This window comes from Anguilla rostrata, chromosome 8 (assembly GCF_018555375.3).
Source record: "Anguilla rostrata isolate EN2019 chromosome 8, ASM1855537v3, whole genome shotgun sequence".
In the NCBI taxonomy this organism is placed as follows: domain Eukaryota; kingdom Metazoa; phylum Chordata; class Actinopteri; order Anguilliformes; family Anguillidae; genus Anguilla; species Anguilla rostrata.
In genome coordinates this window covers 5043965-5057891 of record NC_057940.1, presented here as the reverse complement: position 1 = coordinate 5057891, position 13927 = coordinate 5043965, and the positions used below count along the sequence as shown (strand labels likewise).

The following is a 13927-nucleotide window of genomic DNA, read 5'->3' as shown; positions in this document are numbered from 1 at the left end:
ATGGAAATGTCCTGGCTGGTTCTTTCCACCTTGCTAGCAGGAAAGTTTTCCACAATTTTTTTTTTTTTTTGTCCAGTTACAGAGTGAAACTACTGCGAGCTGCCCGCCTTTAAAATAAACAGTACTTAACCCTCCTCTCAAGAGCCAGACTGGAGCCACAGCAGTGTTGGAATCAAAAAGTCATCTGTCTGTGTGGTGGTTTGGCTGTCACAACCAAAAAGCGCACACACACACACACACACACGCACAAACACAACACACACGCTTTCTTAACCACGTCCAGGTTTGGAAATTTTTATTGGGAGTTTTTTTTAAAATTGCTTACAAGAACTGTGACAACATTAATTGCACAACTCCTCACTCTGGATGACAAACAGTCCACTGTCAGAAACCTGCTAATTAAGCCCCTTTTTCAAAGAGTCTGCTTCAAACACACACACACACACCCACCCTCACCGGAATGCGGAACATGGAACACGGAACGCATCTTCTCTCTGGTTTTCCTCGACATTCTGGCCACTGGATTTCGGCAGTGCAGTAGCAGTAGTAGTTTTCAATGGTTCGCACAGGCTTAAATGTTTCTGTCTGAACCAACAGCGTTCCAGTCCCTGTCCCTGCGGTGGGTTGGGAGGACTTGTGTCCAAAAAACAAACCCAGACTAAACTCATTCCGTGGCTCGCCCGTCCCACAACACAGGGCTGTGGATATATACTTCACATTTAAAAAAAACAAAAAAAAAAAAACACGTGCTCATAAATAACTAATATATTCTTATCTGTTAAATATATTTAAATTAAAAATGCAATGACGCTTGAGGCCCTGTGGTGCTGAGATCTCGCCAACCACAGTCCACTCATGCCTATGCCTCACTTTGCCTGCAGGGGGCACCACCCCTCCCTCTACAGGAGTACATTGCACCTATAGTACTCTAATGAAATGAACAAAAATAAATAGTGCCAAATATACCATTTTTAAGTTAATACATAACAACATTAAGACCCGAAAAAGAATTTTTTTTTTTTTTTTGCCATAAAAGCTACAGCCTTTGTACAATATTAGTTCAATTAAAGACATTTACACTGGATTAAGTTGAGCGCTGATATGTTGCTGATGTCAGGACTAGGTGATTGACGGCAGGAATGTCTACAGTAGGAATGTGATACAAGAATTCTTTGTTAAAAAAATAAAAAAAGATCTGACGGAGATGTGCATCTCACAACACAAGCTCAGCTCGTGCTACACCGGTCCGTGGTCCGTTCTGAGCACTCAAAAAATGATGTGTTAATATCCGACACACTATTTGTGTTATTACTTTTCTGTCACTTTCCACAAATTTCGTGTCAAAGTTACTGCTTTTATGTTACAAAATATACAATTTATGTGTTACAAAATGGATACTTAAAAAAAAAAAAAACACAAACTGTGTTTGACACAAAATGGAGCCGTGTTTTTTTTTTAAAAATGACGTGTGTTGTTTTTAACACATCTTGTTTTGAGAGTGAGGGGATGGGGTCAGTCAGATTTAGCAGTTGTACTGGTCTGAGGGTAGTAAGCGTTTTTTTTTTTTTTTTTTTTAATATATTGAGCAGAGTTACTGAAAAGTAGATGTACTGGTCTCGGGTAAGTTTGGTAAGTTTGTTTTTACTGATCGATGCAGTTCAGTCAAGTGCATATACTTTTCAGCAACAGTCAATATGTTTTTTAAAAATAAGCCTGACTTCACTCAGACCAGTACAAATGCTAAATCTGAATGACCAATCTGCCCACAGGTTACCCATAAAGTAGATGCACTGGTCTTGGGTAAGTCTGTGGGGGTTGTTTGTTGCTATCGATTGTTGGTCAGCCAGGTGCATTGTGGGCCGCGGGAGTTCGGTCAAGCGTAGTTGGTGTTGTGCTCGATGCGGGTCACCATGGCGGAGACCAGCCTCTCCAGCTGCTTGGAGCGCTGCTCGCCCGTCTGCAGCACCTCCTCGTGATTGGCCTTCTCCTCGCTGTCGTAGTCCATCACCGCCTGATTGGTGATCAGGGACATGGCGAAGACGCGCATCCCACAATGCCGTGCCACGATCACCTCGTGCACCGTGCTCATTCCTGGAAAAGGAGGCAGGGGGAGGACTTACCACACCGTAATACAGGGACCAGGAATCACAACACTTTTGGCTACAGAACTTCACAGGACTGTACCAGTTGACAGTTGGACGGTGGTTTACCAGCACAATTCAAGGTTAAAGACCGCTGCCCTGGCTACTGAGAAAGCTCTGATTCTCTCAAGCCTACACTACACTCGTCTCCATAGGGGAACCCGTTTTCAGTTCTTTACGGAAATAACTAAAAAAAAATAGCTCTTAATCCTCCACGGCAGGTGTGAAAACTCCCAGATTGAACCATTTTGCCCAACAAAGAACCCTTTCCAACTAGATTGGGTTCTTCGATGGAGACACAGAGGGGCACGACGTAATGGCCCTGTAACGATGTAACCTCAGGACATTGTGGGGACATTGTAACAGGCTTTCTGATGTAACATTGAGACATTGTGGGGACATTGTAACAGGGTTTCTGATGTAACATCGGGACATTGTGGGGACATTGTAACAGGGTTTCTGATGTAACATCGGGAGCTTGTGGGGACATTGTAACAGGGTTTCTGATGTAACATTGGAACCTTGTGGGGACAATGTAACAGGGTTTCTGATGTAACATCGGGACATTGTGGGGACATTGTAACAGGGTTTCTGATGTAACATCGGGACCTTGTGGGGACATTGTAACAGGGTTTCTGATGTGACATCGGGACATTGTGGGGACATTGTAACAGGGTTTTTGATGTAACATCGGGACATTGTGGGGACAATGTAACAGGGTTTCTGATGTAACATCGGGACCTTGTGGGGACAATGTAACAGGGTTTCTGATGTAACATCGGGACCTTATGGGGACATTGTAACAGGGTTTCTGATGTAACATCGGGAGCTTGTGGGGACATTGTAACAGGGTTTCTGATGTAACATCGGGACCTTGTGGGGACATTGTAACAGGGTTTCTGATGTAACATCGGGACATTGTGGGGACATTGTAACAGGGTTTCTGATCTCACCAACAGCATCGGCCCCCAGTTTGTGGAGCATCCGGCACTCGGCGATGGTTTCGAAGGAGGGCCCGCCAAGAACGCAGTACACGCCCTCGCGCATGAAGTCGCTGTAGCCAAGCTCCGCCCCCACGTCCTGGGCCAGCTGCTGCAGTTCCCGGTCATACGCGTCGGACATGCAGGGGAATCGCACCCCGAACCTGCAGCAGAGAAACGCCGTCACACACACACACATCTGCACCCCGTTACGCCCCAAAACCAAGTTACGCCGCATTACACCCAACCTCCAACCGCTTTACGGGGGCGGCATAGCTTATTACATTACATTACAGCTCAGGAGGTAAGAGCGGTTGTCTGGCAGTCGGGGGGTTGCCAGTTCGATCCCCCACCCTGGGCGTGTCAAAGTGTCCCTGAGCAAGACACCTAACCCCTAATTGCTCCCAACAAGCTCACTGGTACCTTGCATGACAGCCTTTCCCCGTTGGTGTGTGAGTGTGTGTGTGAATGGGTGAATGAGAGACATCAACTGTAAAGCGCTTTGGATAAAAGTGCTATATAAATTGCAGTCCTTTTACCATTTACCATTGCACACAGGCCACGCACATACACACATACCTTTCGTCATTGGGTCCAGCCAGGGGGTTGTTTCCTGCGAAGCCGGGCATGTTGATGTGGTCTTTGATAATCATGATGTCCCCGACCTTGTAGTCCTGGTTCAAGCCACCGGCTGCATTGGTCAAGATCACCGTCTCCACCCCGAGGAGCTTGAAGATCCGCATCGGTAACGTGATCTAAATGGAGAAGCGACAGGTAAGTGCGCCGCGTCTGCGTTCGTTCGTTCGTTCACACGCAGACACACAGGTGCGCGGAGGTGAAGTACAGGGTGTGCCGGTGCGGTACTGTAGAGCAGGTATGTGCAGGTACCTTCTGGACAGGGTATCCTTCGTACAGGTGGAACCTTCCCTGCATGCAGATGCACGGTTTCCCCTTCAGAGTTCCGAACACCAATCGCCCCGCATGACCGTCCACTGGAACAGACACCGCAATCAGCGTGCATCAACCAATCGGGACACGCCAGCCACACACACAGCAACCAATCGGCACACGCCAGCCACACACATAGCAACCAATCGGCACACGCCAGCCACACGCATAGCAACCAATCGGCACACGCCAGCCACACACATAGCAACCAATCGGCACGCGCCAGCCACACACATAGCAACCAATCGGCACACGCCAGCCACACACATAGCAACCAATCGGCACGCGCCAGCCACACACATAGCAACCAATCGGAACACGCCAGCCACACACATAGCAACCAATCGGCACACGCCAGCCATGCGCATAGCAACCAATCGGCACACGCCAGCCACACACAGCAAGCAACCAATCGGCACACGCCAGCCACACACAGCAAGCAACCAATCGGCACACGCCAGCCACACACAGCAAGCAACCGGGCTGCGTACACGAAGTGCCAAGTGGGCTGTTACAGAGCCGACACAAACAGAGCGTCAAACTGGCCTTAACGAAGCTGACACACGTTGTAGCTTAGCCTACAGCATGAATGTATGATCCGAGGAAACCCTGCAGGGTTAGGGCATAAACTAAAATGGAGTTGGGGCTCCAGTACATTTATTTTGCGTGCTCAGAATCTAAAGTGCCTAAACTCATCTTCTCTGTTTGTTTATTTTTATTTTTTCCTGGGGCTCCTGCCCCTCCCTGTCAGTATATTTGATAATATATTGCAGTTCCATAAGGGTCTGCTCCACACAAAGGGACACAGAGCAACAGACTTGCAGAGAGACAGACAGGAAGACAGCAGGCCCATGGGGACAGACAGCGAGACGGACAGGCAGGCAGGCTTACCTGTGCTATGGGGAAAGTTGGGGATATCCTTGTAGTTAAAGACCACCTGGTCCTTCAGCGCTTCCGCCAGTCCGCCCAGGCCCGAGCCGCACACTATCCCCACCAGGGGGCGCAGTGACGTCTGAGCCAGGAGCCAATCAGCCGTGGCTCTGCAGTCCTCGTAGCTGTACCTGAGACACACACAGGATCATGAGACCGTCTGCACATATAGGAACACCCACCTGAGAGCCTGTACCTGCATATACAGGTGAGGGTACATAGTAATATATTAATAATAAACTATACTTTGTGTGTGTGTGTGTGTTGTTGTTGTTACACACGCGCGCACACACACACACACACAAATGAAACCTTTCACAACACTGGATATGTCCCGTTATGCCAATAATGACCAGTGGAATTCTTTGAATCCTCGGCTGTGTGTGGAGCTCGACAGTTTGTCTGTTTCACTGTGAAATGTGCTATGTAACAGGCCCTAAATAAACAAGAGTATCACCCTAAAACCTCACCTGCACAAATACACACACACACACAATCTCTGACCAGGCTCCCTGACTTGGCTTTCACTCTGAATAGTAGATTCTGATCGGTGATTTAATGCAAGAGAATTCTCCAACTGTCTCGAGTTCATTACGGTCTAACAGGGTTTCAGGAGGGAATTCCATCTCAAGTCACTTGACTTTCTCCAACCAATAGACGGGTCAAAACAAGGCCATGACCATGACCTCCACCCCCCCCCCCCCAAACACACATACACACACAAAGAGAAGAGGAAGCCACAGAGAGATTCACTCGATGTGATCAATTATTAACCTTGATTGGTTTAGCACCACGAGCGTCTCATAAAATCTCAAACAGCGCTGCTATTCAGAAACTAGTCAGAAAAAAAACCGTCGTCTGAAAAATTCGTCCTCACTCAACCTCAAATTTTCACAAGGGTTTAATCCAATTCCGGCTTTGCAGATGATCACCAAAAAGCACGAATTCGGTGTCCAGAACGCATGAAATTCATCATGTGAGCTTCAGAGTTTCAGACTCCCGGTGTCTGAAACTTTTATCACCTTCGTTACAGTGTGTGTGTGTGTGTGTGTGTGTGTGTGTGTTCAGCGCGAGCACACATAGGTGGGTCAAAAAAAAACAAAAAAAAAACAGACTGCGCTGTACCCTCGGAACATTTCCGGAAAGCGTACGTGCGTCGCGTCCTTCAGCTGGTCTATTCAGACTGTGCAAAGTGGACAGTGGATTTCCAAAGTGGAATGTGGTGGTAGCCTATGGCTTTATTTTAAACTACCCTCAAATACCAAGCATGTCGTCTCCCCAGATATTAAATATTTCGTTACGTTTTCCAAGAAACAATCCAGTATCGTTCAGAAGAGTCATGACGAACAACGCATTCAACTTGTCGCATTTACAAGAAAACTTGGTCTGACCGTCTAACTTAGTGACTGTTTTAACTTAGTGACTGAAATAGGCTACAGAAACCTGAAAATCTTATTGAAAAGGTGTTTTTTTTCCTTGTGAAAAAAATCTAGAGTTCCCGCCTATATTTTATTTATAAATTAACATATCCGCTTTATTTCCCTGCCTCCCGGGCACAGAATAGTCACACGCAACCGCACTTCGACACTCTCAAAAACGCCTCTATTGCGTAGGTATGCGCACTGTATAAGGAATCTACCACTTTAAAAAATAAAGGAAAAAGAATTCTCGGCTGTCCCAGTGGGCTCACACTGTTCCGATTACACATAAATGTACTGAAAAACTGGGGAGCCTCGCGCCTTATGAGTCACGTCGGATTTTTCCACTACTCGTCGGCCAACACAACTTCTGTCTTAACAGCTGCACGCGTGTGGACCATCACGTCCAACAGTTCATAGTAATTATAGTTTCCCATTTTAAACTAAGTATATTTACTTAGCGTCGTTTGGAACTACCCTACAGCTAAACTACTACTACTACAACTAAAAGAAGGCTAGTTACGTAGCCTAGTAGCTACACAGTCAACAAGCACGAAATAGACAGATCGCAGCGGTCGTGCTAGAGCCATCGCACAACCAGGTGTGAAGTTCACATGCATTCTACAACGTGACGCCGGCACATGGTAACACTTTTAGCCTACTAAAACGGGTTTTATCCCCGTAGCTTTGGGACAACAGAATTAACTCGAGGACTGTGTACGACAGCGGCACTTAAGGTCTCCAGAGCATCAGTCCACGCGTCCCCCGTCCCCTCCCCTCCCCCCACCATGCCTAAACGCACGTATTTCGACACAGACAGACACACACATTAGCGATTCCTCAGTGGTGATGTTTCGTAAAATTACCATTCCATCCATGAATATTTTCCATAACCCCCGAATCAAACGTAATTGAGACAGTTTCTGGTCTCCGGCTTCAAGATTATATCCAACGTGGCACCCAACGTACATCCAAATGCATTTATTGAACAAGCAAGTAGGCTACATTCATTTTAAAAACGTTAAACTAATATTACAACTTACCCAGCGGCCGCCTTGGGAAACATGTTACGTACAGAACTGAAATCCTTCTTAAAATGTGAAATTATGCGTATGCCTTCTCAATCACAATAATCAACGGGCAACCAGATATGTTTTCTTAAAAAATGTAATAAATACTTTAAGAACTCTTCACAAAATAAATAAAAGTACAAGAAATATAGCCTTTTCAGATATTAACACGTGCGAGTCTATACGACAGTTCCTTTACAACCGTTTCCTTTCGGTACCCTGTCCACGCGTTGTCGCCGGTAGCTTTATAAACACTTCTGTATCCATCCCGCCCTCTCGATCTGACATAAGGATGACGCAACGGACCTCCGATTGGCCGCTCAAACGGGCGTTGTTCGGAAATGATGCTCACACCTCCCTACTGAAGGCCAGAAGGCGTGTATTAAACACGCGCTTGTATTGATCCTATTCGAAAATTGTGGCAACACAAGACACGCGGCAGGTTGTTTTCTCCGCATAATTACGTACGGCTACGGATCCTGGGAAGGTTTAGGAACAGCACGCGGTGAACTTCACCGTCCGGCCGTTTCACAACAAAATTCTACTCCGACCACACGCGGGCTCCCTGTGTTGTTTCGCGTGTCTATTTTGTTTTCACTCATGGTCACATCTCTCTCAGACTACTGAAGAAGCCCCTGTCCTCAGCAGTGTCTGCTAGTTTTTTTTTCTGGATAGTTGTCATCTGCGATATAGGTTTTTTATTTATTTAATTTTTTAAATCAAAATAAAGTTTAGGTTTTTGGGGGAAGACAGGGAGACATGTCACCCTCGGTATTTTCATATGAATCGATTGCTAGAACCAGGCGGTATGCTTGTGACACTCGATGTATGACTATGCCAGACTAGGTGGCCCAGCAGTGTGTCTCCCCCCAAAGTTGTAATGAAACCTACCTACTTAGCAAAACAGGTGCTCTAATAGGTCGACCATTTCAAAAATACAAACGTACGGGTACACCTGAGACATGAGCAGAGATCATATTACATACTCGGCTCTGAGCCCGTATGAAACCCCAGGAACCTGGTGAATTTTTGAATCCACTGCCAGCAGCAGGAGGAAACGGAAACAAAGGGTGGAGGGGTGGTTTACTCCGCAGTTTTTTTGGGATGCAGAGGAATAACACACTCTGTGGCTATGGGGACAACGGAGTGCACCTGGTAGCGCCCTTAGGAGGGAATGGAACCCACATAACCTTTGGGAACAGGGTTCTCTATCACGCGATGCGAATTGCGTTCAGGCTGCAGATATGGGACGGAGGCACGCAGGGTACATGTGATGAAAGCATGTGCTCTTTTCTCAAGTACAATTCTAGTATGTGTGTGTGTGTGCAGGTATGTGTGTTTTGTGTGTGCGTGCATGCGTGTTTATGTGTATGTGTGTGTGTGTGTGTGTGCACAGGTATGTGTGTTTTGTGTGTGCGTGCATGCGTGTGTATGTGTGTGTGCACAGGTATGTGTGTTTTGTGTGTGCGTTTGTGCGTGCGTGCGCGCAGGTATGTGTGCGTTTGTGCGTGCGTGTGTATGTGTGTGTGTGTATTTGTGTGCGCAGGTATGTGTGTGCATTTGTGTGTGCGTTTGTGCGTGTGTGTGTATGTGCACAGGTGTGCGTATTTGTATGTGAGTAGGAATGCATACCTGTGTGTGTATGTATGTGTGTGCAGGTGTGTGTGTGTGTTTTTGCGCACGTGTGTGTCTGTGTGCGCACAGGTGTGTGTATTTGTGTGTGGGAGTAGGAATGCATACCTGTGTGTGCATTGTATATGTGTGCATTGGTCTGTGGGAGTAGCTATGCGTATCTATATGTGTGTGTGCACACGTGTGTGTGTGTGTGTGTGTGTCTGATAACCTGGTGAAATGTTATATAAGGTTGTTGGTCTGTGTCACGGCAGTGTCCATTGGCCTTGGCTGTGTTTGCTCACACTGACCAGTCGAACTGTTTTGCAAGTGGAGCGTGTTGTCCCCGTCCGTCTGTTTCACTGTCCCTCCTCCTCCTCTTCCTCCTCCTCTCTCTGCGTACTGTCCTGAGTGTCCCGGGCTGGCTGTTCCTGAGCTCTGCGCCCCATTCGCTCACAAGGGTTCCTTAAAGCGGGGGTGGGTGAGGGGGTGGGCGGGGGGTGGGGGGTGGGTGCCATCGCGATCACAAAAGGAACCTGTACTTTACAAAGAAATCACTTTTGCTGTCTCAGGGCAGGGGGGCATACGCTTCAGGATATGTTGGTGTCTACCTGTGCAGGTGCCTGTGTACACCTCTTACGCCTGTGCAGGTGCCTGTGTACACCTCTTACGCCTGTGCAGGTGCCTGTGTACACCTCTTACGCCTGTGCAGGTGCCTGCGTACACCTCTTACGCCTGTGCAGGTGCCTGTGTACACCTCTTACGCCTGTGCAGGTGTCTGCGTACACCTCTTACGCCTGTGCAGGTGCCTGTGTACACCTCTTACGCCTGTGCAGGTGCCTGCGTACACCTCTTACGCGTGTGCAGGTGTCTGCGTAGACCTCTTACGCCTGTGCAGGTGCCTGTGTACACCTCTTACGCCTGTGCAGGTGCCTACGTACACCTCTTACGCCTGTGCAGGTGTCTGCGTACACCTCTTACGCCTGTGCAGGTGCCTGCTTATGCCACAACAACGACCTGCTCTCTTCTGCTCACAGCTGCAATAGTGCAACCAGCCATGCGGGGGCACATCTTCGTTCTCAGCCAATGGGTGACCCCGTCACTCAGGGGCTCAGTGGGTCACGACCAATGGGATGAGGGACAGGGCACTGGCCCACCGCGTTGCACGGTCAGTGTGTGAACAGACAGGATACGCGCGATTAGGGGCGACATAGCTCAGGAGGTAAGAGCGGTTGTCTGGCAGTCGGAGGGTTGCCGGTTTGATCCCCCGCCCTGGGCGTGTCGAAGTGTCCCTGAGCAAGACACCTAACCCCTAACTGCTCTGGTGAATGAGAGGCATCAATTGTAAAGCGCTGTGTGACGGGCGTCTCCTGCTTTGCACGATGTTTGCTGTTCAATGGAACGCTGGGCGCTGACACTCGTCTTCTTTCTGCCTTCTCTCCTGTTCCGGCAGTTTCTCTGCTTTCAGGTTTTGTTCCAGGGCGGTCAGTCGAGTACCTTTGGCTTTTTTTTTTTTGCAGCCCTGCAGTTTGCCAGGCGTGACCCTTGTGTGGCACTTGTGTCGCTCACACATTGTTTTCTTGTTCAACGTACGTACCTGTCCACATTTCTTCCTCTCCGCGTGTCCGCTCGTGTTTCATAACACATTACCTGCTCTGAACCGAATGTGCACTGTCCATCCGCACAGAGCGTGCACGCTTAATTTGGCAGGTGAAACGCCAAACGTTGGCCGCAAATTTTATTTATTGTACCTTTGTTCGCACGGTATGTTGACCGAGCACACGTGATTTAACAGAAACGCTGTTAATTCCCTGACCCCCACCCCAAACCCACACAGGTAGCCTAACCTGTATGTGTTTTTGATTGGGGGAGGAAACCGGAGCACCTGGAGCAACCGGAGAAAACACACACAGGCCCCCCGGGGGGAGAAAACATGCAAACTCCCCACAGAAAGCCCCCCCCCCCCGCCCCCCCCCCCCCCCCCCGGGGAGGTACAGGTACAAGGCACCACCGCGCTGCCCTGCGCAGGGAGCCAACGACAGGGAGCCTCGCGCCGAAACAGGGCCTGTTACGTAACGAGCTGCAGTCCAAACTTTCTTTATATAACGTGTTGTCATTTTCTGTGTCTGTGTTTGAGGAAGAACTTGGTGGGGGTGGGGGTGGGGGCTGGAGGGGCCGAGGTGGAGGGGGACGGGTGGGGGCGTGCGCGGGGGCGTGTAGGGGCAGAGGCAGAGAGAGAGAGAGCGAAAGAGACAGAGCGGAGGAATGAAGTTGAGGACGACAAAATGAGACAGAAAAAAAGGGAGAGAAGAAGAGAGGGGCAGAATGGGAGGCAGAGAAAGAAACGGAGAGGGGATGCAGAAAAGGGAGGGAAAGAGAGAGCAGGATAGAGAGAAAGTGAAAACGGGGGGGGGGGGGGGGGGGTAGATAGAAAGAAGCTGCGCGTCAGCGTTTGCCCTCACGGGGTGAAGCCGTTGGTTTGTCCCTGGAGAATTTGGGCCAAGGTCCCGAGTCTGTTTGTACTCCCTGTCTCTAAAAAATGAGAAAACAAAGAGAGAGAGAGAGAGAGCAAGAGAGAGAAAGAATGTGAACTGTGCAAACAGATACCTTTGTGTTTACTCAAAATTCTGCCTTCTGCAAGTCATCCTGCCGTAGGCAACCGAACACACACAGAGATTAAACGGCCAGGAGCCAGCTAGCATGCGCGCGTGTTTGGCAGTGAGGAAAGGGGCAGACGGACCCTCAGATAGACGCAGGGATGGCTGGTCTTGTTCTACATTATTGCATTAGCCCCGGAGGTTTGACACGGGACAGGAGGGTATGAAATGAGCAGGGCTTAAAGAGGCGTTCCACGTGCTCCTGTAATGGGGCGCATTACACACCGCATGAACCGAATTCTCCCGCTCCCTGACACACGCGGTGCCGTCGCGCTGATTACTTACACACACACACACGCATGACACACATACACACACGCATGACACACATACACACACACGCATGCACACACATGCATGTACACACACATACACATGACACACACACACACGCACGCATGCACGTACACACATGCATGTACACACACACACACGCACGCACGCACGCACGCACGCACGCACGCACGCACGCACGCACGCACGCACGCACGCACGCACGCACGCACGCATACACGACACATACACGCATGCACACACATGACACACACACATTTCCGCCGCAGGAACTTTTTCCACTTGCCAGCCATACAACTGATGCACATCCAGAGGCATCTAGCTGACTGAATTCAAATAGTAATTACTCAAATCCAGACTCAGCCATAGCATAGATGGCAATTCAATTAAATACTGGTAGTGAAAGGATGTTCAGTAAAAGCAAGGGACTATTAGTCTATAATACCATGTGCAAGTACACAGACACTCGAGCAAACTCAACGTTACATCTCGAGGCTTGAGCAGTTTATCGGACGGTTCCGCAATATAAATAGTCTAGGACCGAAGCAGAAGCACTACCAGGCTAACACGAAACGGACAAGGCCAGAGACTTGATATTCGGAAAACGACAAATGCACGATAGTATCATCCACAATAACGAACGAGAAAGCAATAAACGCGAAGTTAGGAAATCGAAAGACCGTCTGTGCTAAACCAGTCTAACCTGGCCGAACGCTGTAAGCAAAACACCGTGCAGGGGGATCAGCTGACAGACAATTATCACGAAGCACCGATAACAAGAGACTAACCAAAACTTTACGTAGCCTAAATGTTTAGGCGTCCATGTTACTCAGTTATCAAACTGAACAGTGCTATCAAAAAAAAGCCATACCAGTCACACGAGTCTATCCTTTTCCCAGCTCAATCGGCCCAGCTGGACAAAACAGCCGATACAAATCTAGAGTGATTAAACCAATCAGTGGCGCTACCATTTAACTATTGTGGGCTTTCCCGATCCTACCTAACCAAACAGAAAAAAAACTCTAACTCAAACTAGTCTAGTTTTCTGCGCTCGGGGCGACTTTGAACGCTAAACTCGTGAGCACTGTCAGCAGACCACTTGACTAGTCGACCTCAGTGCCCCGAAGCGTACCCCCACTCATATTAACCACCAAAAACAAAAAAGGAAAAACAATAAAGTGACAAGTCCCTTGGACCCGCCCGGCGGCTAAGCTAACCGGGCTAAGAACAGAAAATGTAAAACTCTAAAGGGTAAAATCCCGGACGAGCCCTCATTTATGTTACGGTTGCTCTCAAGCCCCCGCAAACATAAGCGATGCCGATACCAAGGTTTCCCAAAACTAACCAATAACTTTATTTAATTACAAAAAGAAATACTAAAATAGACGCAAAACACCAGATAAAATCAAGACCCGGCTGTGGTCGAGAGGTGAGGAGAAAAAGCTCCCTTCTCCTGAGAAGCCGACTCCAGGCTTCTTAAAAGGGCACCACCACAGGTGCTCACAATTAACTTTAACAAGACACACGCCTGTCCAAACGGCCAGCGCCCCCACCTGAGGCGGAGGGACGTAACAGTCAGAAATGTGGACCCCATACAGACGACACATCACAAACTTGGAGGCCTTCCACATCCGATGCCTTCAAAAGATCCTCGGCCTGTCTTGGGAAGATCGAATCCCCCATACTGAGATTCTTTCCATGACCAACTCCGTCTGCATGGAAGCAGCAGTGGCTAAAAAACATCTTCGCTGGATAGGGCATACTATCCGCATGCCTGGCCACCGCCTACCCCACCAAGCCCTCTATGGGCAACTGCAAAACGGGCCGCTGGCGGACAAAAGAGGCGCTACAAGTATTACACCAAAGACCTCCTGAAGC

The 13927-nt window shown here is 48.7% G+C and overlaps 1 protein-coding gene across 1 annotated transcript; it reads right to left on the bottom strand.

Annotated features, from left to right (window-relative positions):
• Positions 1–280: 280 nt before the first annotated feature.
• On the bottom strand, positions 281–7727 carry LOC135260628 (purine nucleoside phosphorylase-like). Its single transcript, XM_064346016.1, has 6 exons — positions 7461–7727; positions 4961–5130; positions 4010–4113; positions 3701–3876; positions 3095–3285; positions 281–2091 (listed from the first exon to the last, which is right to left on the bottom strand). The coding sequence occupies exons 1-6, from the start codon at positions 7481–7483 to the stop codon at positions 1874–1876; spliced, it is 882 nt and encodes a 293-aa protein (XP_064202086.1). The 5' UTR covers positions 7484–7727; the 3' UTR covers positions 281–1873.
• Between the last annotated feature and the right edge of the window lie 6200 nt (positions 7728–13927).

Coding starts and splice junctions, on each gene's coding strand:
- LOC135260628 (XM_064346016.1), bottom strand. CDS start 7,483: ATGTTTCCCAAGGCGGCCGCTGG. Junction 4,114..4,960: donor CAACTTTCCCCATAGCACAG/GTAAGCCTGCCT, acceptor TGTCTGTTCCAG/TGGACGGTCATGCGGGGCGA. Junction 3,877..4,009: donor AAGGATACCCTGTCCAGAAG/GTACCTGCACAT, acceptor TTCTCCATTTAG/ATCACGTTACCGATGCGGAT.